The 21,436-nt window shown below is 40.3% G+C and overlaps 1 protein-coding gene across 1 annotated transcript; it reads left to right on the forward strand.

Annotated features, from left to right (window-relative positions):
* Positions 1-8,562: 8,562 nt before the first annotated feature.
* On the forward strand, positions 8,563-20,301 carry LOC583571. The gene is made up of 6 exons (XM_030974131.1): positions 8,563-8,675; positions 15,141-15,334; positions 16,115-16,290; positions 17,497-18,306; positions 18,594-18,759; positions 19,487-20,301. Exons 1-4 carry the CDS (start codon positions 8,574-8,576, stop codon positions 17,976-17,978), a joined length of 954 nt encoding a protein of 317 aa, XP_030829991.1. The 5' UTR covers positions 8,563-8,573; the 3' UTR covers positions 17,979-18,306; positions 18,594-18,759; positions 19,487-20,301.
* The last annotated feature ends 1,135 nt before the right edge of the window (positions 20,302-21,436 follow it).

The following is a 21,436-nucleotide window of genomic DNA, read 5'->3' on the forward strand; positions in this document are numbered from 1 at the left end:
TTTTATTGCAAATTCTTGTTTTATACTTATTGATGTTGCTATTATAATCAAAATAATCATCAAAGTTATTGGGTAATGATTGTTTAGAATCGGGTTACTCTTATTCAGATTCTTTGGCTCTAAGCAGACCCTCAGTGACCCATTCCGCTTCTCCACATAGATGACACTCGACATCCACGGTGTAGGCCTGTCCACCGGGGCAATAATCCCACTCTCCGCCAATCTGTCTAGTTCTGCCTCGAGTTTCTCTCTGAGGGCCACCGGTACTCCATGAGGTGGATATAGGTTTAACTGTGTCAACTAATTCCAGATGATAATCTCCTTCAAGCTTGCCTGTACCCTCAAAAATCAGCATGTCCACGTTCTCAGGCAACAAGCAGTTTCGTTTCGCTGTTACTATGTTCCCCGCTGTTGAGAACACTATCTCTGAGGGCACAGACGTGGCAGGGATCCCCAAGTACTTGCGGGCGAGTTGCTGGAGTAGTGGCAATCTCTTATGACTCCCTTGCCACCACATGAGGGGATTAACAGTTACATTGGCCGGCGGCTGAGCGAGAAACTCGTTATATTCTTCATCAGCTGATTTTTCCCTCGGAGCTGGAGCGGGAGCTGCGCCCATCAGATAATTGACGCCTAATTCGGCGGCATGCTCGTCATCGTCATCGGCCTGGGCCTCATTTTCTCTCTCAGCGTCGCAAGGCCTGCTGGAGAGCTCCTAGGCATCTGCAAACTTCTGCTTTGACTATTTCTCTGTCCACCTGAGGTAGAAAGGCCAGATCTTTGTACCGTGGGTCGGCTGCTGCGCCCATGGCTGCCGCTCCAACTTGAAAATCGGGCTGTCGAAACCTGGTCTCAAGCTGCAGCCTGGTTGTATTCTTGAAGCTCCGAATTGCTTCTTCGTCGTCGTCCTTGACATCGAGGTGATGTTGGATCAATCCAGAAATTATAGGATGAATTATAGAAGAACTGACATTTTCCTCCGCAGATACATACAGTACAGAAAGACAAAATATTGATTCTTTTATTTCAGGCTGATCGCGTAATGACGGTTATGTATAAATTGTATAAAGTCACACTCTCCCCTTCATGCTGAACCCTACTGTTAATTTTGAATCTCTGAACAATGATACTTGGTTGTAGGCATTCATGGTCTTTCACAAGCTTAACTAGCTTAGGTCATCAAAAGTCTTCTCCCTTGGCTTCACTGGAGCCAACATCGTCTTCATCAATTTGTATGTCTTTGCTCCAACAGACGATAACAATATTGACTTTTTCTTGCTTTCACCAAAATCATTGACATTAAAAAAAATGCTCCATACGTTCAATACATTTAGCCCAAGACTCACCAGAACCATCATACTGTTCAATACTCCCAATAGTCGCCATTCTCGTTGATTCTGGGACCGCAAAAAGACACAGTTCCAAACAGTACCAACTAACAAAATGCACCGACGGCTACACTAGTACAGACACTCACAAGCGCACATGAATTCCACACAACATACTCGATCAAAAAGTATCCCTTATCTGAACAATACATTCCATCAAAAACAGCTGCCAGTACTTTCATTCTAGCCGCCAATGTAGAAACTGAGTGTTTATACCTTGGAAGTACCTTGAATATGGGACATAGCAATGACAAGTCCAGTCTATGTTGTTGTGGTGATAGCCATCTTTTTTTTCAACTAATTTCTCATTCCATCGTAGCTGGCGCTAGGCCACTACAAACAACTGTTCAAATACCACACCAAGTACACTATTTGTCGGTTTCAGTCGAGTTTCATCTAGATTAACTGCTTGTCGTGGAAGCACATTGCAGCTGGCTCCTGAGTCTAGTTGAAATCTAACCTGTTCACCTTTAACAAGCATTACCGCGAAGACTCTGGTTTCTCTTGCATCCAGTGAATTCTATTTACCAGTTTCACTGAATTCAACTGTAACTGGACTGAGCTGTCATCTACTCCATGCACTTCCTCAAGAATCTTGGTTTTGCAAACAACTTGGAATTGGTTCATCTTTCCACACCTAACACATTTCTTGCCAAGTGCAGGACATTTTTCTTTCACCTGTTCATGATGTTTACCACAATACTTGCAGCATTTCACCATCTTTGGCTTTGATCTTGGCTTCTGTTCCTTATTCTTTTTTTTTTCTTTTTTTTCCCCATCGTTTATTAATTGAATAATATGTACATAAGAAACACATAATTATATTGATTACAAAGCCGACGCCGGGGGTTTCCACTCGTCTTCTTTGATAATGGTGTTTTGTCCATTTTTGCTGGTATAACTGTCTTGGTTGGCACAGCATTGTCTGTAAGGTCCCGTTTAAATTCGGCACAAAATTTCCCTTCCTTACACAAGTTTTCTGCTAGCTTGTATCTTTTCGCGAAGTCATTTTCTGTGAAGTGGGCATCGCATATTTTTACACGGTGGTTATGGAAGACACCGGGGCCTGTAAAATCCTTGAGATAACTTTTCACAAATTTCACCCATTTGTTTCGTCGACTGGGATCCTTCTTTAAACTCTGAAAGCCGTAGAAAAATTGCTGTCTTGTTTCAAGATGTTCTAGAACATCCGTAAACGATGCAGTTTGTCGGCATTTTGCCGAATTTCGACAGAAACACGTTTTTCTACTACATCGTGATGTTCGTAAGTGTAATTCGCGGGTACTTTCGACATGTCAGATCAGCGCGCGGTCAACACTACTGAGAGTGACATCAGTGGTGACGTCAAATCCCAACCTGCATCACGTGACTGTTAGTAAGCTTTTCAGAATTGAACGCTTGTGTTGGCTGAAAAATGCAAATTTCAACACTTAATAACAAAAAAACGGTAAATCAGAGAGTAAAAAAACTTTGATTTATTTGTTCAGTATATATCAAATAATGTATACCCAGCATTTTAAAAAATTTTGAACACATCAAAATACGAGTAACTCAGCACTTTAAATAAATGTTGAATATGTTTGTAAAATTACATTTTCTTTTTTGCGTATATAAAACATGAGAAGCTACATTCATTAATAGATTTTTGAAAAATACATATTTTGAAATCATATTATCACATTGCTTGCCTACAACTATATCACTGTATTCAATTTTTTTTTATTATCAAACAATACTTCTGTTTTTCTAGGAAACTGTACAATTTCAAAACTCTTTCTACTATTTAACCAATTTTTATCAAACTTTCATAAATTAATTTTTTCCAACTTGTTGTTGCTTTCACCTGAAGCGACTTGCTATTACGGTAGGATTGTACTATTAAAGATAACTAATAGAATCAGTGGTCACTGGTGTAAACCCATAATGTTGTCCCTTTCATTTGTGTTTCACTAAAAGCAAGAAAAATAGTCAATAAAACAAATAAAGCTACTTCCATTCTATATATTCATGTTAGTCACAACTCGCTCTGTATTGTCAACAAACTCAACATCCTCTTGAGAAGGGCCAGGTAGATGTTGGGTATCTGCTTCAGGTGTACATGTAGCTGCTGGCTTTGGGTCATCTTGTAGGATGACCTTTAGTTTGGATTTGTTGGCAGGAAGTTCCTCGTCATCGTCAAGATTTAACCAGTCATCCCATTCAGAATGGAAATACTGAATGGCGAAACGTCTACCGCCCAGATTGAATGTCAAGGCAATGCATGTGGTTAAGTCAGTGTAACTGCAGTCATCATCTGGCAGAGTTATGGCCCTTTTGACATCATCACACGTGACGTGGAAGTTATACATCATGGATACTACAAAGTAAAGCAGATATTAAGGAAAAGTGAATTTCCTCTTGGACTTCTGTTCCAATAATCTCGCTGCATGCCTCTCAGTTCAATGTTTTTGATGAAATAATTATTGTCATTATTCAATCTGGGCGCCAGGTTCTTTATTTCATTTTGGACAATGGAGCGGATTGCTGCCTGCATTTCCTTCCAATCTCGCATTTTTGAAGATCCATTGTCTGCCGCTTTCTTCCTGGGGGTTCTTCAGTGGCTGTGCAGGTTGTTCCCAAGAGGCAGATATCTCGTTGATGCCACTTGACCTTGTCTTGATTTTCAACTTATTTTGTCTTTCTACCTCTTGTCCTACAATGTTGGTAAGGGCTTCTCGGACCTCTTCATCAGACCTTGTTTCTGTTAGGTATGGCTTCAACTCAAAATAATAATAATAATAGAGAATATATAGAGAAATTTCTCTATGCACTTTACTATCATGACAAATTTGAATATATAAACAACATAATGAATTAACAAAGTAGAAAAGCAAATGACAAAAAAAAACATTTATGGGGAAGTTAACCAATTCACCTTTAATTACACCTAAGTCAAACTATTTGACACGACATATTACAAATTCAACAAACACACACCCATTATGTTGAACCAACCTCCTAACCAGCAAAAGGACAAGGCAGCTCTAGGAAGCCCTCAAAAACATATAAGTTTTCAGGGCTCATGACGGATGGTGTCATTTTGTAGGCCTATGGAGACAGCATAAAGAAACATCTTCTGTACTTGGTTCTCATTGTAGCTCACGTCAGACCCAGCTTCCTGACAGGCAAAGAGAACCTTTTGCTTTAAGTCCATCGACCGAAGGATGAAACTCATGTTCTGATTCACGGCTCCCTTGAGCAGCAGTTGACAGCTCGTGAAATAGTGCCGTAGCATCCTTTTCCCTGTAGTGAGCCCATAAGATCTTCCGAAGAGTGGGTAAGTCAAGGCCAGACCTTCCTTCGAGGTAGCTCCAGATCCGAAGCCCGGGACTAATGGCACGAATGACCTGCTCCACCACCTCTTCTTCAGCATATTTCTTGCGAATCCCACTGTCTATCTGTCAAGCGAGGCTAGAGAAAGACAGCTCGTCCTTCTGCCTGGGGGGTCTCCAATTTGCCCCACAATCCGGAACTCCTTCCTGAATGCCACGCACGTTGGTGGTGAGAACAGAAGGTGCGACATCATCTGGCTGGGCTGCTGTCACGCTTTGGGTTACCTGAATAATCTCCTTCACATCAGAGTAATGTTCAAACCCTTCCCCTTGGACATTCCCAACCTTCCCAACCAGTACCTCCGTCACCTTACCCCATACTGCCTTACCTTCATCTTCCAGCTCCTCTACTTCCTCGCTGCACAGATACCGCTGCAGCATTCGAAGGAGCCCAACACGTCCCTTCGACACGTCAGCCCCTGGCCTCTCTAGAATCTCTGCAACTTTGAGGAGCTTGTATCTGCGTTCAGCCGGTCGTTCACATCGGCCACCAGATCCTCGAAACTCGCCATGTCTGCGGTGGGTCAAGCGTCAAAAGATTCCCTTATGCTTAGAGTCAAACGTTGCAAGTCGTAGTCCGATTCGTTTATGGTGGATGAGGCATCATAGAGTTAGGCTGCTGGCGTGTAGTCTTCACCCATGAATACGTCATCCAGGCAGTGCCTCTAGAAATTCAACACAATGGAACACTCTTCTGTCCACTTCCACTTGGTATCCTTTTTCTTCAAGGCATACAGTGGGACAGCCTTATCTGCAAACCCTGGTATACACTTCTGATACCATCCAATCATTCCCAGAAATCTCTCTAGTTCCTTGACAGAGGTAGGCACGGGATACTCTCTGATGGCAGACACCTTCAGGTTTCAAGCCATCAGCCCCAATGAAATGGCCAAGAAACCTCATCTCCCTATGTAAGAACTGGCATTTCTCAGCATTCACAGCAAGCCCCGCAGTCCTTAACCTACCCAAGACTTCCCTCAAGTCTTTGTAGTGATCTTGTGTGCTACCAGAAAAACAGACAGTATCATCCAAGTAGACATAGCAACACCTTCCAACAAGATCACCAAGTACAGTATGCATCAATCTTTGGAAGCTCGCTGGCCCATTGACATCCCCAAAAGGAAGTACTTTGAACTGAAACAGACCTTGTTCGCACACAAACGTAGTCTTCTCTTGATGATTACCCCAAATGAAAGGGAAGAATACACCTGACCAAGAACAAGACTTCAAACAGGATAGTTTAAGTTGAAACAACAGTAATAATAGCTTTATTCTAAGTAAGACTCTTGACCATAGCTGCTGCTATCCTTTTCCAAGTCACTGCATCTTTTCTCTTACTTTTGTACATTACATTGTAAACCCTTGTACTATATAGATCAATTTGCACAATACAATACATCAAAACAACATGAAATTGAAAGGGAAGGAGGGCCGACTAAAAAACAAAGCTTGTAGGGTGTAGGCCCGGCTGTGTAAGTAATTATGAATTATTATTTTATTAGAAGAAGAAAACAAACAATAACAATAACTGATTCAGTAATACATAAATTATTTTTAAAGGCAAAACAATGATAAATACATACATAAAAAGAAACAATCAAAGTTACACAAACATCAAAGTTGCATAAAGTCAGACTACAGATTATATACTGTATACGTCCTAGCCATGGTGTTGAAATTATTTTCTACCTCTCATTTGTTTAAAATTTCACTTAATGAGGGGAAAAAACTTCTCAGCAGCTTAGTATTGCAAGGTATTTTCCTGTTTATCACCTACAAATAAAAGAAATTTGACAAAAGTTGTTTTTTGGAGGGTTTTACCAAAACTGTGCATAACCTTTAATATATCAGAAGAAGTATATGTGTACAATTATCAACTGTACATTAATGTAACGTATACGGTGCATGTAGCCTATTTTTTGTATCGCTATGTGGAGACTGTATATAATCATTGTAAACATGTCCATTCCTCAAAGGAATATTTGTGATATTAATTGTTTATTGACATTGAAAATAAAAATATGTGATTTGCTGGTTTCTAGTGAAGTCTTTCATTTTCATCTTTATTGAGAATATCCATCCTTGTCGTTTGTCGGTTATTTAGGTGATTATAAGATGTTCACTTTTTTGTTTCTCTCTCTATCCATCTGTGATGAGCAGGTTGGATATGTTTTGATATGAATTGTGAAGGTTCACGAGGGCCAATTATCATTATTTTACCATTATTCTTTTGGTATTTATTTATTCATGTATTTATTATTAAGATTTTTAAATTTTATTCATGAGCTTTAGTTTGCATTGTATGTTTAGGGTTCTTTGCTGGCACCCTAGTGCAGTCAGCTGCACATATTACTATTGTAAAGATATATTGCAAGTTAACATACCAACATTGCACTCTATAAATAAATATGAAATGACTTACGAGGAAAGGTTAAGTGTATTTCAATGCTTTCTCCTCTTATGAGGAGGGATGGGGAAGAGAGATATTCCTGTGCAGAAAAGACTGGGCTGAAGATAACGAGAGAGGGAGATCGAGATAGAAAGAAAGAGAGAGAGAGAGAGAAAGAGAGAGAGGAAGGTAGATAAGAGAAGAGACAGTCAGTGGAAGCTAGTACACAGATAAATATTGAGAGAGAAAGATAGAAAGATCGAGAAGAGAGATAGAAGCTATAATACACAGATATATATATTGAGAGAGAGAGAAAGATAAAAAGAAAGAATGGAAGGTGTAAAGATGAATGGGACATGCAGTACATAGATACATTGAGAGAGAGAGAGAGAGAGAAAGATAGAAAGAAAGAGTGAAAGGTTTAGAGAAGATAAGAGACTGTAAAAGCTAGTACATAGATAAAAATGAGAGAGAGAGGGAGAAAGAGATACGGTAGATAGAGAGAGAGAGGGGGGGGGGGTGCGGCGGTAGAGAAGAGGATCGATAGAAGCTAGAATACATATTGAGAGAGAGAGAGAGAGAGAGATCCCCTATGCATCAAACGCACCTTGACTTTACAAACCGTGTCCGTAAATCTGACATCTGTAACAAAATAATGAAACATTGAACTTGAGCTAGGGGAAACACCTTCATGGATGTTTTTGTTATTGATCGAAATTAAGTCACTTGACTAGTGGGGAAGTTCTGGGTTTCTTTCAAAAGTTGGTTTCGTTCCTACTCCCCGTAGTTTCCCCCACTTTTTCATCATTCTTTTAAAATAGAATTACAGCAAAAACTGTTTTGGATTTCAATTGAACAATTCTTGTTCGATCATCTATTTTCTACAGGGACTCATATCGACTCCCGCCCCCCCCCCCCCACTCCGAGAACGGACGGACCCCATGCATGTTACCAAAATGTCTTGTATTGGGGTACTTTTCGTGCGACAAAGTCTGGCCCGAGAATTGTAAAAAAAGGGGTGTATTAACTTTTCACCCGGAGATTTCTTTAAAAAGGGGGGTGTTTTTTCTTTTTTTCTCTCATCTCTTTGGACTCCTGAGAAATTATTCCTAATTTAGGGGGGTACATAGAGCATTTTTCAGGATTTAGGGGGAGCTCCAAGGTGGAAAAGCCCGCGAAAGGGGGGTTCAGAAATATTGGCAACACTCAGATAGGGGGTGCTTTCAAAAAGAGGGAACAAGCATATACGCGAACCCTAAATAACACTGAGTGGGGGGGGGGGGGGGGGGGGGGGGGGTATCGACTATGTCTGAAATAATTATGTGCTGGATTTATATCGGAAGCGTGTCTTCGAGATCACGTTAATTTCCCCCGTGGCTTTCCATACACTCAACTCGAGATCTCGACGCAACAATCTTAATAAACATGGATGCCTCCACAGGCAAAACGCCATCTTCTCGGAAACATCGAAATGTTTGCCCGGATCGACCGTTGTATCGTGATGGGAGGCGTGACAGGGCGGTTAAGGTATATAGCTACACTTTTCCTGTATCTTGAATATTGATTTGATTTACATACTAGATCTAGAGACTCGACTAGATCTTAGATCGACTAGGGCTGACTCTACCTAACCGAAGGCGTCGGCGGCGGAGCTGCCTGGAGTAGCCTCTACCCTCTACCGGGCTCTAGCTATAGCTAGGCACTAGTCTATTTGAAAGAAAGTATATTTCCTGTCCTATCTATCTCCAATTCTCCATTTCTTTCTCTTCTCTACTGTACTGTAGCTGTACTGTATCAAAATCAAGGATGTAGATCAGTTTACCCCTTACTCCTAATTAGGCTAAGCCAATTTTGATATTCGTTCAAATTAATGGCAGTTGGCAATGCAATGCACCTCTAATAAGAGTAAGACTATAGGACCAAGGCTCTACCTCTAGAATCTAATTCAAAAGATTATCACAGATTATTGATAATGAAAAATCACAATTTGATTTGATGTTGAGTACAGAGTAGGACCTCGTCTGTGACTGTGAGTGTGAGTGTGATTGTGATCAAATAGAAACTGAATTTTATTCTTATGATCTTAGTTACTTAAGTGTAGATCTAACTCTAACTAAGTTAGTGCAGGGAGGTGTCATGACACCTCCTGGTTAGTGTTTATTGTTTGTAAATATCCATGTGGCAATTGTTAAAGGGGCTTGTTATGCCTATAATCTTGCCATTTTACTTCATTTTTCATTCATTACGAAAATTCCTCGCTAGAGAGATTCCGACTTTAGTGTCCCTAACTCGGATATTGTCTCATAGAGTTTGAAAACGAGCCTGGAGAAGGACCTCCCGTTCTTATCACTTTCCTAATCCATTGCCAATAACGCGCTGATAAGACCCGTCAACAGAGTCTGGCTGAAGAGAAAATGTGAAGAAAAAAATCCCAAAGTTACACAAATCTGTGTTTTTTTCTCCCGAAATTTGTTCTTAGGGATTCATTTGCCCCAAAAAACTTCAAAGCACAAAAATCGGGCAAGTAATACCGGAGATATGATATTGATACTCCCGAACAAATTTCAGATTTGACTCACTTCAGGAATCTTTTTCCCCCTTCTTCTCGTGGAGAGAGCTGTCAATCACGTTTCGACCGGCTGTTAAGCAGCTGCATCAGATTAAGCCCTCTTATGACTGACCAGCTTGTATGACTGCGCATATTAGTGCACATGTTTTTTGATTTCATGTTTTATTTTGAATTTGATTTTATTACCAGAAATTTGAAAATGAACTGCTACCTCAAATGCAATTTTGAACGGGAGAAAATGAACCAGCAAAAGCGGAGATAAATATGAGATCGTGCGCTCAGCCCACGCTGCTCAGCCTACGCTTGAGCGCAGATTGTCGCATAGACATACGGGTCTTTTCCGAGTTTCGTCCAATTTTCTAGCGAGGCACTACGTGTACGTTCTTCCCTCGCTGTAGCACGTACGGTCTCGTTAGAAAACTGTATGCGTAAGTGCACTGCGTGCGCTGGCATCAGAATCAAACTCGGAGAAGGTTGTGTGACAATTTCTGAGCTGCGTGTCTGAGCGATGTTTATGTTATTGTTGTTGAATGAGAGTAGTCTATTTACTAGACCTTCGCTGTGTTCTCCTCATTGCTTTTGTTTTAATAAACCGACCTAAGCAGTATTCTTTCTGTCTTAAATTCATTATGTTATGTTACTACCTTTTATCACCTTCTCTAATGTTATTGTTTGTTTTTATTATTCCATTATTTCCTTTCCTATCTTTACTTATAATACGCTATTCTTTGTTTCTTCCTTCTATCACCTTCTTTTTTCTGTCTTTCCTTATGTTAATCTTTGTTTTTTCCATCTTTCATCCTTTGTTTTATCTTTCCATTATGTATTCTTAATCATTTTCTATTTTTGTCTTAATTACTTAATGTTATTCTTTGTTCTATCATCTCTTATGTTATTGTTTGTTGTTATCATTTTATTATTTCCTCTTCCTCTCTTTCCTTACGCTATCCTGTGTTTCTTCCTTCTACCACCTTCTCTTATGTTGTTCTTTGTCTTCATCATTTTCTCATTTTCTTTTTCTGTCTTTCCTTAAGTAATTATTAATTGTTTCTTCCTAAAATCACCTTCTCTTATTTTATTTTTTGGTCCGAAGCGCGGAAGCTTTGAAGTTTCATTACATTATTTATAGTGGAAGAAAACGAATCGTCGTACCGTTTCGACTCTTCATCCTTGTCTTAAATAAGACCCCCCCCCCCCCCCGCGCTTTTTTACGTTTCATTAAATCATTAGACAAAGAAGGCGATTCGTTGTACCGTTCTCGACTCTAAATCTTTGTCTTAAATAAGACCTCCCCCTCCCGCGCTTTAACGCTTCATTTAATTATTCGAGAAAGAAGGCGATTCGTTGTACCGTTCTCGACTCTAAATCCTTGTCTTAAATATTACCCCCCCCCCTCCCGCCCTTTGCGCGGAAGCTTCAACACTTCATGTTCGTCGTACCGTTCTCGACTCTAAATCCTTGTCTTAAATAAGACCCCCCCCCCCTTCTCCCGCGCTTTTAACGCTTCATTTTGAGAAAGAAGACGATTCTTTGTACCGTTCTCGACTCTACCAGGGCAAAGCGCAAAAGCTTTGACGTTTTATCAATAATTGAGAAAGACGATTCGTTGTATCGTTCTCTATTTTTTTTACCGTTTTGGGGGGCTATAGGGGGGTGGCCGGTGGATCCGCGCCTCCCCCCCCCCCCCACTCACGCGCAAAGCGCTGAAGCTTTGACGCTTCATTAAATTATTAGAGAAACAAGACGATTCGTTGTACCGTTCTCGAAACTTAATTCTTGTCTTAATTACACCCCCTCCCACTCTCGCACAGAGCGTGGAAATTGAATTGGTTTCGCTTCTCTCTATTTATAATTCTCAAGCGCTGATGATATTGGCATTCATTTTCTTCATTCATTTTCTTTACTTTCCGTTGGCTTACTTTTTGTAATAAAGCCGGTAACAGCGATATTTTAATTGTTTTTGCTTCGCTCTCTCCTGCGATCCGTCTCTCTTTATATTGCTCAAGCGCTCAATTGTTATATTGACATTCATTTCTTTCTTTCCGTTGCTTACTTTTTGTCATGATAGACGGTAGTAACATCAGCCAAATTGAATTGTTTTCGCTTCTCTCGATCTCCCGCGATCTGTCTCTCTTCATAATTCTCAAGCGATGGTGATATAGGAATTCTTTTTTTCATTCATTTCTTTCTTTCCGTTGGCTTACTTATTTCATAATAGACGGTAACATCAGCTATTGAATTTTTTCGCTTCTCTCGATCTCCCGCGATCTGTCTCTCTTTAAAATTCTCAAGCGCTGATGATATTGGTATTCATTTTCTTCATTCATTTTCTTTCTTTTCGTTGGCTTACTTTTTGTCATGATAGACGGTAGTAACATCAGCCAAATTGAATTGTTTTCGCTTCTCTCGATCTCCCGCGATCTGTCTCTCTTTAAAATTCTCAAGCGCTGATGATATTGGCATTCATTTTCTTCATTCATTTTCTTTACTTTCCGTTGGCTTACTTTTTGTCATGATAGACGGTAGTAACATCAGCCAAATTGAATTGTTTTCGCTTCTCTCGATCTCCCGCAATCTGTCTCTCTTCATAATTCTCAAGCGATGGTGATCTAGGAATTCTTTTTTTCATTCATTTCTTTCTTTCCGTTGGCTTACTTATTTCATGATAGACGGTAACATCAGCTATTGAATTTTTTCGCTTCTCTCGATGTCCCGCGATCTTTCTCTCTTTAAAATTCTCAAGCGCTGATGATATTGGCATTCATTTTCTTCATTTATTTTCTTTCTTTCCGTTGCTTACTTTTTGTCATGATAGACGGTAGTAACGTCAGCCAAATTGAATTGTTTTCGCTTCTCTCGATCTCCCGCGATCTGTCTCTCTTTAAAATTCTCAAGCGCTGATGATATTGGCATTCATTTTCTTCATTCATTTTCTTTACTTTCCGTTGGCTTACTTTTTGTAATAAAGCCGGTAACATCAGCGATATTTTAATTGTTTTCGCTTTGCTCTCTCCCGAGATCCGTCTCTCTTTATATTGCTCAAGCGCTTAATTGTTATATTGACAAGTTCATTTTTGTACATTCATTTCTTTCTTTCCGTTGCTTACTTTTTGTCATGATAGATGGACCAGCCAAATTGAATTGTTTTCGCTTCTCTCGATCTCCTGCAATCTGTCTCTCTTCATAATTCTCAAGCGATGGTGATATTGGAATTCATTTTCTTCATTCATTTCTTTCTTTCCGTTGGCTTACCTTTTGTCATGAAGCCGGTAACATCAGCGACATTGAACTGTTTTCGCTTCTCTCTCTCCAGCGATCTGCGTTCATTTTCTTCATTCATTTCTTTCTTTCTGTTGGCGTACTATTTGTCATATAAAATCCGGTAACATTAGCTAAATTGAATTGTTTTCGCTTCTCGATCTCCTGAGACATGTCTCTCTTTATATTTCTCAAGCGCTGGTGTTGTAGGCATTCATTTCCTTCATTCATTTTTTTTTCCGTTGGCATAATTTGTGTAATATTAAAAAGCCGGTAACAGCGATATTGAAATGTTTTTGCTTCTATCTCTCCCGCAATCTGTCTCAAGCGCCGGTGATATTGACGTTTATTTCCTTCATTCATTTCTTTCTTTCGGAATGCAGCGTCTCGTAAATATGCTAGTAACACTTATTGTTCGACTTGAGTTCCAAAGTTGCCAGTTGCTGGTACCACAATACATCTAATTTACTTCTCGCAGGTCCATGCTGAAACCAATAATTATTGTCTGAATTCTAGACTAACCCAACGCTCCAGGCTCGCCTAAATGTACGCAAGCTCTGTTGATACAGGGATTAAGTCAGAGGGATAAGTTCACCAGCAGATAAGGAAGGGTCTTGTTTACTTAATGATAATGACTATATCAAAGTGCTTAGGACCAAACTAAAGTCTATGAGACAATTCACTGAATTTTCTCTAACGGAGAGTTTTCGTCATGTTTTATTCCATTCATCATTAAAAAAACATACATAGGTCTAATTACATGTATATCTGAGCATTGGGTTCCTGTGCATTCTGCTCTTGGCATGGACTGTAAACTTCTCTGGTGCCTTCTTGCAGTTATTGAAACTGCTAATAATGAACTATTCATCAACTTTTCCCGGAATTGAAGCATTGAATTACTGACAAAAAAAGAAAAATGCACAGTGAAGATGAAGACCGATTCCAGCTACTAGAGCTCTCGATACTATTCCGGATGAAAACTCTGACGCTTCTTTCTGGCATTAGATAAGATTTAGAACAAGCATACACAAACCTAGACCGAAAACTTCAGTCTCTCTAATCGTCAGTTGTTCCACTGAGACTACGTCTGGCTCCACTAGACCTCCGATTATAGAGACTGAAGTATGGCCTATCGGGACTGTATGGGACTGTACGGAACAAATGGTTCGGCTCGACCGGACCGCGATGAATGAGATATGCAACGAGATTTTCACTCTTTACATCCTCATAACTGCTGCAATTATGATAAAAATTAAAAATAACATATACATAGCTTATTTGACTTACGATAGGTTGCTCATTTAGATCCTAAATTAATGATTAATCCGAGAAAGTCTCGTCGTCAACATTATCCATCTTGGTTTTAGTTGATGAATATTCATTTTTTCCTTTTGAACGTCCAATAGCTACCGTAGCTACGTACGAGTCAGCCCGGCTTGACCAACGAACTCCCACGAAACGAGTGCTCTGATTGGCCATTGGCTATGTTTTGGTAGGTTGAACCGGAAATATATCGGCCACCGGGTAATAATTCGAATGCATGAACGTACTGCCTCGCGGTTCTGAGATAAAATTGGATAACTCATAATAAGTAAGTCCGTAAATTATCATAAGTTCATATCATATCATATCGTAAGTTATCAAATTTTGATAACTGTAATTAGGACAAATGACATACCAACCTTATTTACATCTGATTTAGAAATCAGAAAATTAGATCTAAATAAAGAAAATCGGGGGAGAAATGTCGGGAGCGAAAAGATGTTCCGCTGTGGCTCTAAATTACCCCCACGGTACGAGATCTCTGGGTTACCATCTGTATTGGGGAATGTCAACAAATGTCAGTTTTATTAAAGAAATGACCCAAATCAGATAGTTATTTCTGTCTAACACAAACCCTAAATAACACTGTCAAGTGAGGGGCTGGACCGACCCCCCCCCCTCGGTTCCACATCATGACGGGTTCTTGAAAAGGGTGCTAGTTATTCCTTTGATAAAAAACCAAATAATCATAGCTGAATGGTTAATCTTTCATATTTTTCTTCCATTATCCCCCCACTTTGTCTACCTCCTCTCTTCTTTCTCTCTCTCTCTCTCTCTCTCTCTCTCCCTCTCTCTGTCTCTCTCTCCCCTCCTCTGTCTCTCTTTCCCCTCTTCACATGCAGGTTTTCACCATCAACCAGGAATCCCGCTACCTGCTTGTTCATGGGGTTCCTGATATCAACATCACCGATGAGCTTCTCAAACTCTTGTCCCTCTACGGTGTGATAGAGGAGTATCGCACCCTTGATGATGATCAGACTGCAGAGGAGTTCACCAAGACACATTGGATCAAGTATGCAAACATCCAGGCAGCTAGGTTAGTGTCAATGCTGCATATAGTGCACACTTAACTCTGCATTTTACTGTTCTTTAACTTAAAGCCCCACTGCATTACTTATAGCTACGTGCGCCCTCTATACAGCAAACAAAACCTAAGTGGTGACCGTTGGTCCCCCATGGTCACCTTTTTCGTATGTTAATTGAGAGTTGATTTGATGAGATAACCACCTGTCAGTGACCATGCAGGGAGGTCTAATCCCTCCTGGCCAAACTAGTGCAGATAGGCTTTAAAGTCAATTATCTCCCTCTAAAGGTGATTCCGTATATTTAATATCACATGGGACATTTAAACGGCATTTCCTAGACTTCAAGGAATGGGAATCCGCAGTGAAGATTGGTCTGATTGTATTAACAGTAAATTTAAACTTGAAAAGATATCAGAAATTTATATTTTCCCTCAAGAAAATATTCAATCATAAATGCATCCTAAATATTATTATTCAAAATATGCTTTTATACATCACCTTTATGGAAAAAATCTACTTCGTCATTAATATCGAAGAAAATGGAAGTTTTTGAAATTTTCTGTACTGAGCAAATTGGAAAGGAGCTCACGAGATACCTCACGGTGGTGCCAATTCAGGTTTGCTCGATTGCAACTTAAATAATTCATTACTTTCTTATTTTTAATCAGAATTTTCTCAAACTTTCATTGACCCTTAACTCTCATTTTTCTGCTTCTATCAAAACCAACTTAATACATTGAGTTCGGACTTCTCATTTAAAGTGGTGTTCTGATTTTCTGTTCATGTGACAGAGTTGCCAAGCGCAAGATGGATGACCATTCCTTCTATGGAGGATTCCTGCATGTGTCCTATGCTCCTGAGTCCGAGAGTATCCAGCACACCAGGGAGAAGCTCCAGCAGCGCAGAATGGATGTGGCACGTAGACTGAGGAAACTTGCACAAGAGAGGGCGCCAGATGTAGATGACAGTGAGTTGGGCTTGTTTATACTGTCCTCTGTAACCTCAGCAGACATTATGGTATACTTTGGGAAGACCTAAGAAACATTTCTCAAGATTTAAAGGGGGTGTAGCAGGGCAAATACTTGTAAATGCCATCTACGACTTCTTTTGGACAACTGCACGTAAACGAATTGACTTGATTAATTGTCAGCACGCGCTAGCGTTCGCGAAACAGACCGAAGTTCTCCTCACGCTTCAGTTTCGCGTATGTTGCACGCACGCAAATACTGCCGTCGCGGCGTCCATAGTCGTATTATACCCGATTGGACCCGAGTCAGGCCACGGGAAAGACACATAGTCTCGTCATGCTACACCCCCTTAAATGATATATTTACATATTTGTTACACATTTTAGGGAGGAATATCCCTTGATTTTCCTCAGAAATTCTGCTGCATTTTGTTTGATCACCTACATTTATAATGCCTTATGCACTGGCAAGGTGCCTTCTCGCCCCATATTGTGCCATCATTTATCCCCTTGCTGACCTGCAGATATGCAGCTAGAAATTATCACCATATGTTATAATTGAAAATACGGGATGCAAACTTCAGAGATTCACATGCAACAAAGGCACTAGAAGGGCAAAGACTCTAGTGCTCCCAAGCATATTGCTTGCTGTGAACAGCTTTATTTCAGTGGTGCCATCAACAGGTCACAAAAGTATATGACATAAGCCTATCTTCATCTTATAGAGTTTTGAAGCTGTGACGTCATACAAATCTATTTTGAGAATTTCTCAATTTTTTCTTCAATTTCCTTAAGAGCATCAAAAATAATATCCAACTGTCAAAACCAATTGAATATGTTAAGTATTGGCTGAATATTATCTGAATAAATACATGTCCTATGGGAACTCAGTGTTATATAATCTGGCTCCTAATGGTTAGGAGCCAGAGCATATCTCAGTCAATACTTCAATTGGTTTTCGACATTTGGACATTATTTTTGATGCTCTTTCGGAAAATGAAGAAAAAATTGAGAAATCAAAAATAGATTTCTGATGACGTCACACTTCACCACTCTATAGTGTTTTAAACATGTTTTGCTCTTGATGTAAGTAGCTTCATGTTGCTGTAATCTTTAGCTTTATATTAATTTTTGAATTCTTTTACTTGCTTTGAAATGAATAGTGATTATGTATGACAATACGCTGTTTATCTTCTTTTTTTTCAGGCATAGAAACTGTTGGTGCTTTGTCAAGCACAACAGAAACAAATGACACACACCTTGATGGACCTTCTCCTGTGACAGCATGGACGTCGACTCCACCTTCACAACAAATACATTCAGCATGTCATGGTCCTCCACTGGTGACTGCAGAGGGTGGATATGATCAAGGCCTCGGACATTCTATTCATGAGCATGGTAACCCTGATCAGGACATTGTGCGGTTCCCTCCGTCCCTCCCTGAACCCCCCGAAGACTACCTCCCTGGCAGTGGAACATTCCTAGCCAGCCAGACTTCCCAAGACTGCGCACTAAACATGACACTCTCCCTGTTGGGTACAATCCATTCCCTGAGGGGGTTGGTCAGCCCAATCAAGCTGGGATGGAAAATCCTCATCAAAATCGATCAGCAGTATCAGCAGTACCTACAGGTGCATTTGTTGGACCTTTGCGTCCCTCAGAGGGAGGTTCAATCAACCCTACATTAGATTCAGACATGCAAAGTCAATTGCCTCCTGGACAAAGATATCGGGAGTCGGGCGCAAGACCAAAAGATGGATCTACTCATTCTAAACAGACTAGTGGTCACCATAAATACATGGAGCAGCAGAATGATTATCAACAAATCCAGACTGGCCAGAGTCAAAGTGTTGGATTCCAAGGAGGATATCGTGATGCTGATTCTGATCATTCGCAAAGTGAGCAGAGACCAAAGCTGGTTGGTAAAAGGAGATTAAATTCCAACCCTTCAAGCTCTCCCGATAAGCAAACAGATGTGACACACAGCAATACACAATGTACTCCAAGCCTTACCAGGTATATATGTGTGTGTTTATGGTATTTTATTATAAAAAAATATCTATTGTTTAATTACCGGTTCAGCGTACAAAAATATGAAACCTAAAAATTTACATTAACATTTTAAAAAAATGTATGAATTGATTTAAACAATATATTTTTAAATACAAATTTTTGGACTATAGAACTGAATGATTTTTTTTTCATATATAGTTTTCTGCATATTAATTTTCAGAAAATGCCTAAAAAGAGGGCAGACGTTTCATGAAATGAATTGTTTCTCTTTCTTGATGTTGACTTTGCAGCCAGCATGCCTTTGTACCTCGTCCAGTTAGTACCAGAGCAAAGAGGTCAGCCTCCAGCATAGATGAAGCTGATCCACAGAATGGCCATCAAAGCTCCCCGACCCTAGTGACAGGGGACCCTTCATTCGATAGAACGGTCAGCAGTGTACGAGAACAGATGTTCCAGGTTAGCACATACATTCAATTTAAAGTTGCTCATGCATGGGTTTATAGAGAGCAGCACATGGACGTACCCACAGGAGCGTAACACCCATTGGCTCAGTGTTATGTAGTGATCGCCAAGTTGCCTACTTCACAAATGACTATATACCCACGTATGCACATCTTCAAAGGTTACAATGTACTGAGCCATTTCACTTTAAAAGATCATTATCGTCTTTGTGAAAAGTTAGCTTTAATTAACATTTCTCCTTTGGTATGAATGCATGAAGTGTTCATGTATGACATGAACATTTTGTGATATGAAACATTTGCGATCTGTAAGTGAGAGCAGTTCCATAGCAAGAAACCTTTAGAAATTTGCAAAATTCATTGTTGTGTCAGAAGTGATTCAGTTATATTTGCGTTGTATCATGCGTGAATCTGATCCACTTGCAAGATGCACCAACACATGTTTTTCACAGTATTTGGATAGAGTGATTCTCATTGTGAATAAGCATTTGTCTGCATTCATACTTCAAATAATAGTGCTGTCATTGTTTACCGTCATACTTTCAAAGAATGATGTCATTATCTATATTGTGTGAACTTTAAAGTTATTGGCAGCAAAACTTTGAGTTATTCAAAAGTATCATGAAAATTTAGATTTGTAATTTTCTCTCCTACCAAGTTCTTCATGTGACATGTTTCTAGATTGAAGAAGTAATAGAAGGATATGTTCCTTTTTGTGATAGCTATCTGAAGCAGTCGTGAGAAGCAGTACAGCTCCTAGATCTGTCATCCAAACAGCAATTATCCAAGCAAGGAACCAAGAGAGAATGGGTCTGCTACCACGCCCACCACCAACCAAGAGGCAGAGAATATGACATGGAGGAAACACCAGTCTGGTCACCTACATACCAGTATTAAAAATTTATTTTGTACAGACACTATATACAGGGTATGATCCGTGCGTGCGATACGAGCAAATGTTAATCGGACGTGCACAAGGCCACGTAAAAACACACCATCACGGGTGAGGTGAAGAAGGTTTGTACCTGCCGTATAAAGAGGGGGTGTGGAAGCACGCCAAGGACCACTTTCAAAGAATAAATGGCACTACCTTGTCAAACTTTGAGGCCCACTTGGCTGAGGTCATAAGGCGAAACCACATCTCGGGGCAGAACATCTTCGAAGCCTTCTTCTCGCTCCTGCACCCATGTTATCCCCTCACCACACCCAAAGTTGTCAATGCCAAACCACCTACCTCTCTTTGACGAGTGGAACCTTGAGAAAGCCAGCCTTGCAGACACATCGTCGACAAGGATGAGCGACGGGGAAGATGAAAGCGATGATAAGAAGACGATGTGACATCCTCCCTTACCCCAGTCGCCGTCTCCATGCCTACATGTACCTCAACAAACGAATGTCATTTGGATATTATTGCATTTAATCATAATAAACTTTAGAACTGATATACTTTTTGATCTGAAACTAGAACCTGCAAGTTTCTTGTTATTTGATGCATCATTTTTCAGCAATGCAATAAACATAATTATCAAATTGGTAATTGAGTGTCATTGTTGTTATTATTCAAGCCTGTGCCATGACATTTCCAAAGATCAAAAGGCCCCAATTCTATTATTTCAGTTATAGTTTTGATGCCGGTCTTGAGTAGCTTTTAACAAAAGAAATTAAGATTCAAAGGTTTAACTTGTCTTTCAACTGTTCATCTGGGTTAAAACCGTCAGAGAGAGAGAGATGAAGAAGTAAGAAGAGGCCGACAAACTGTTGTTAATATATTTTTTTCTGCTTTTCTTCTGAAAGAATTTTTGATATATTTGCCGCCACCCTGCCAAAGAACCCTGGATCCGCCTAAAACTGTACTGAAAACTTTGTTGAAGTGTAATTTGGCCCTCCTTTTTTTTTTCTTCTCTTTGTTCTTCCTCAATCTCGCATTGTGATACATGTATTTCTGTACTATCAGCTTGATCATCTTCTCCTGTCCGCGCTCTCTCCCTCCTTTCTAACATGTACTCATTCTTGGCTAGTCAATTTCATATTTTCTCTCCTCGACTCATTCATCTCCCTCTCTCTGACCCCATCTCTCACAATCCCTCTCTTCTCTCCTTTTTAACACGTATTCATTCTTGGCTAGTCACTTCCCCTTTTCTGCACTCCACCCACATGTATCTCCCACTTTTCCAGCACATACTCATTCTTGGCTAGACACTTCCCCTCTTCTCCACTCGAACCATATTCATTTCCCTCTCTCTGACCCCATCTCTCACAATCCCTCTCCTCCCTCTCTCTCTCTCTTCTCCCTCCTTTCCAGCACATACTCATTCTTGGCTAGTCACTTTCCCTTTTTTCCCCTCGACCCTCATTCATCTCCCTCTCTCTCTCTCTCTCTCCCTGACCCCATCTCTCTTAATCCCTCCCCTCCCCCTCTCTCCTCCCTCCTTTCAAACATGTACTCATTCCTGGCTAGTCACTTCCCCTTTTCTCCCCTCGACCCTCGTACAGCTCCCTCTCTCTGACCCCATCTCTCTCAATCACTCTTCTCCCCTCCCCCTCTCTCTCTCTCTTCTCCCTCCTTTCAAACACATACTCATTCTTGGCTAGTCACTTCACCTTTTCTCCCCTCACTCCAAATTCATCTCCTCTCTCTCTGACCCCATCTCTCAAAATCCCTATCCTCCCCC

The sequence above is a fragment of the Strongylocentrotus purpuratus genome, unplaced genomic scaffold (genome assembly GCF_000002235.5).
Source record: "Strongylocentrotus purpuratus isolate Spur 01 unplaced genomic scaffold, Spur_5.0 spur5_contig_866, whole genome shotgun sequence".
Taxonomy (NCBI): domain Eukaryota; kingdom Metazoa; phylum Echinodermata; class Echinoidea; order Camarodonta; family Strongylocentrotidae; genus Strongylocentrotus; species Strongylocentrotus purpuratus.

Excerpts from the sequence above, each read along its gene's own strand:
- LOC583571 (XM_030974131.1), top strand. The coding sequence starts at position 8,574 with ATGGATGCCTCCACAGGCAAAACGCCATCTTCTCGGAAACATCGAAAT. Across the intron at positions 8,676-15,140 it reads GGCGTGACAGGGCGGTTAAG|GTTTTCACCATCAACCAGGA; the intron begins GTATATAGCTAC and ends CTTCACATGCAG. Across the intron at positions 16,291-17,496 it reads GGCGCCAGATGTAGATGACA|GCATAGAAACTGTTGGTGCT; the intron begins GTGAGTTGGGCT and ends CTTTTTTTTCAG.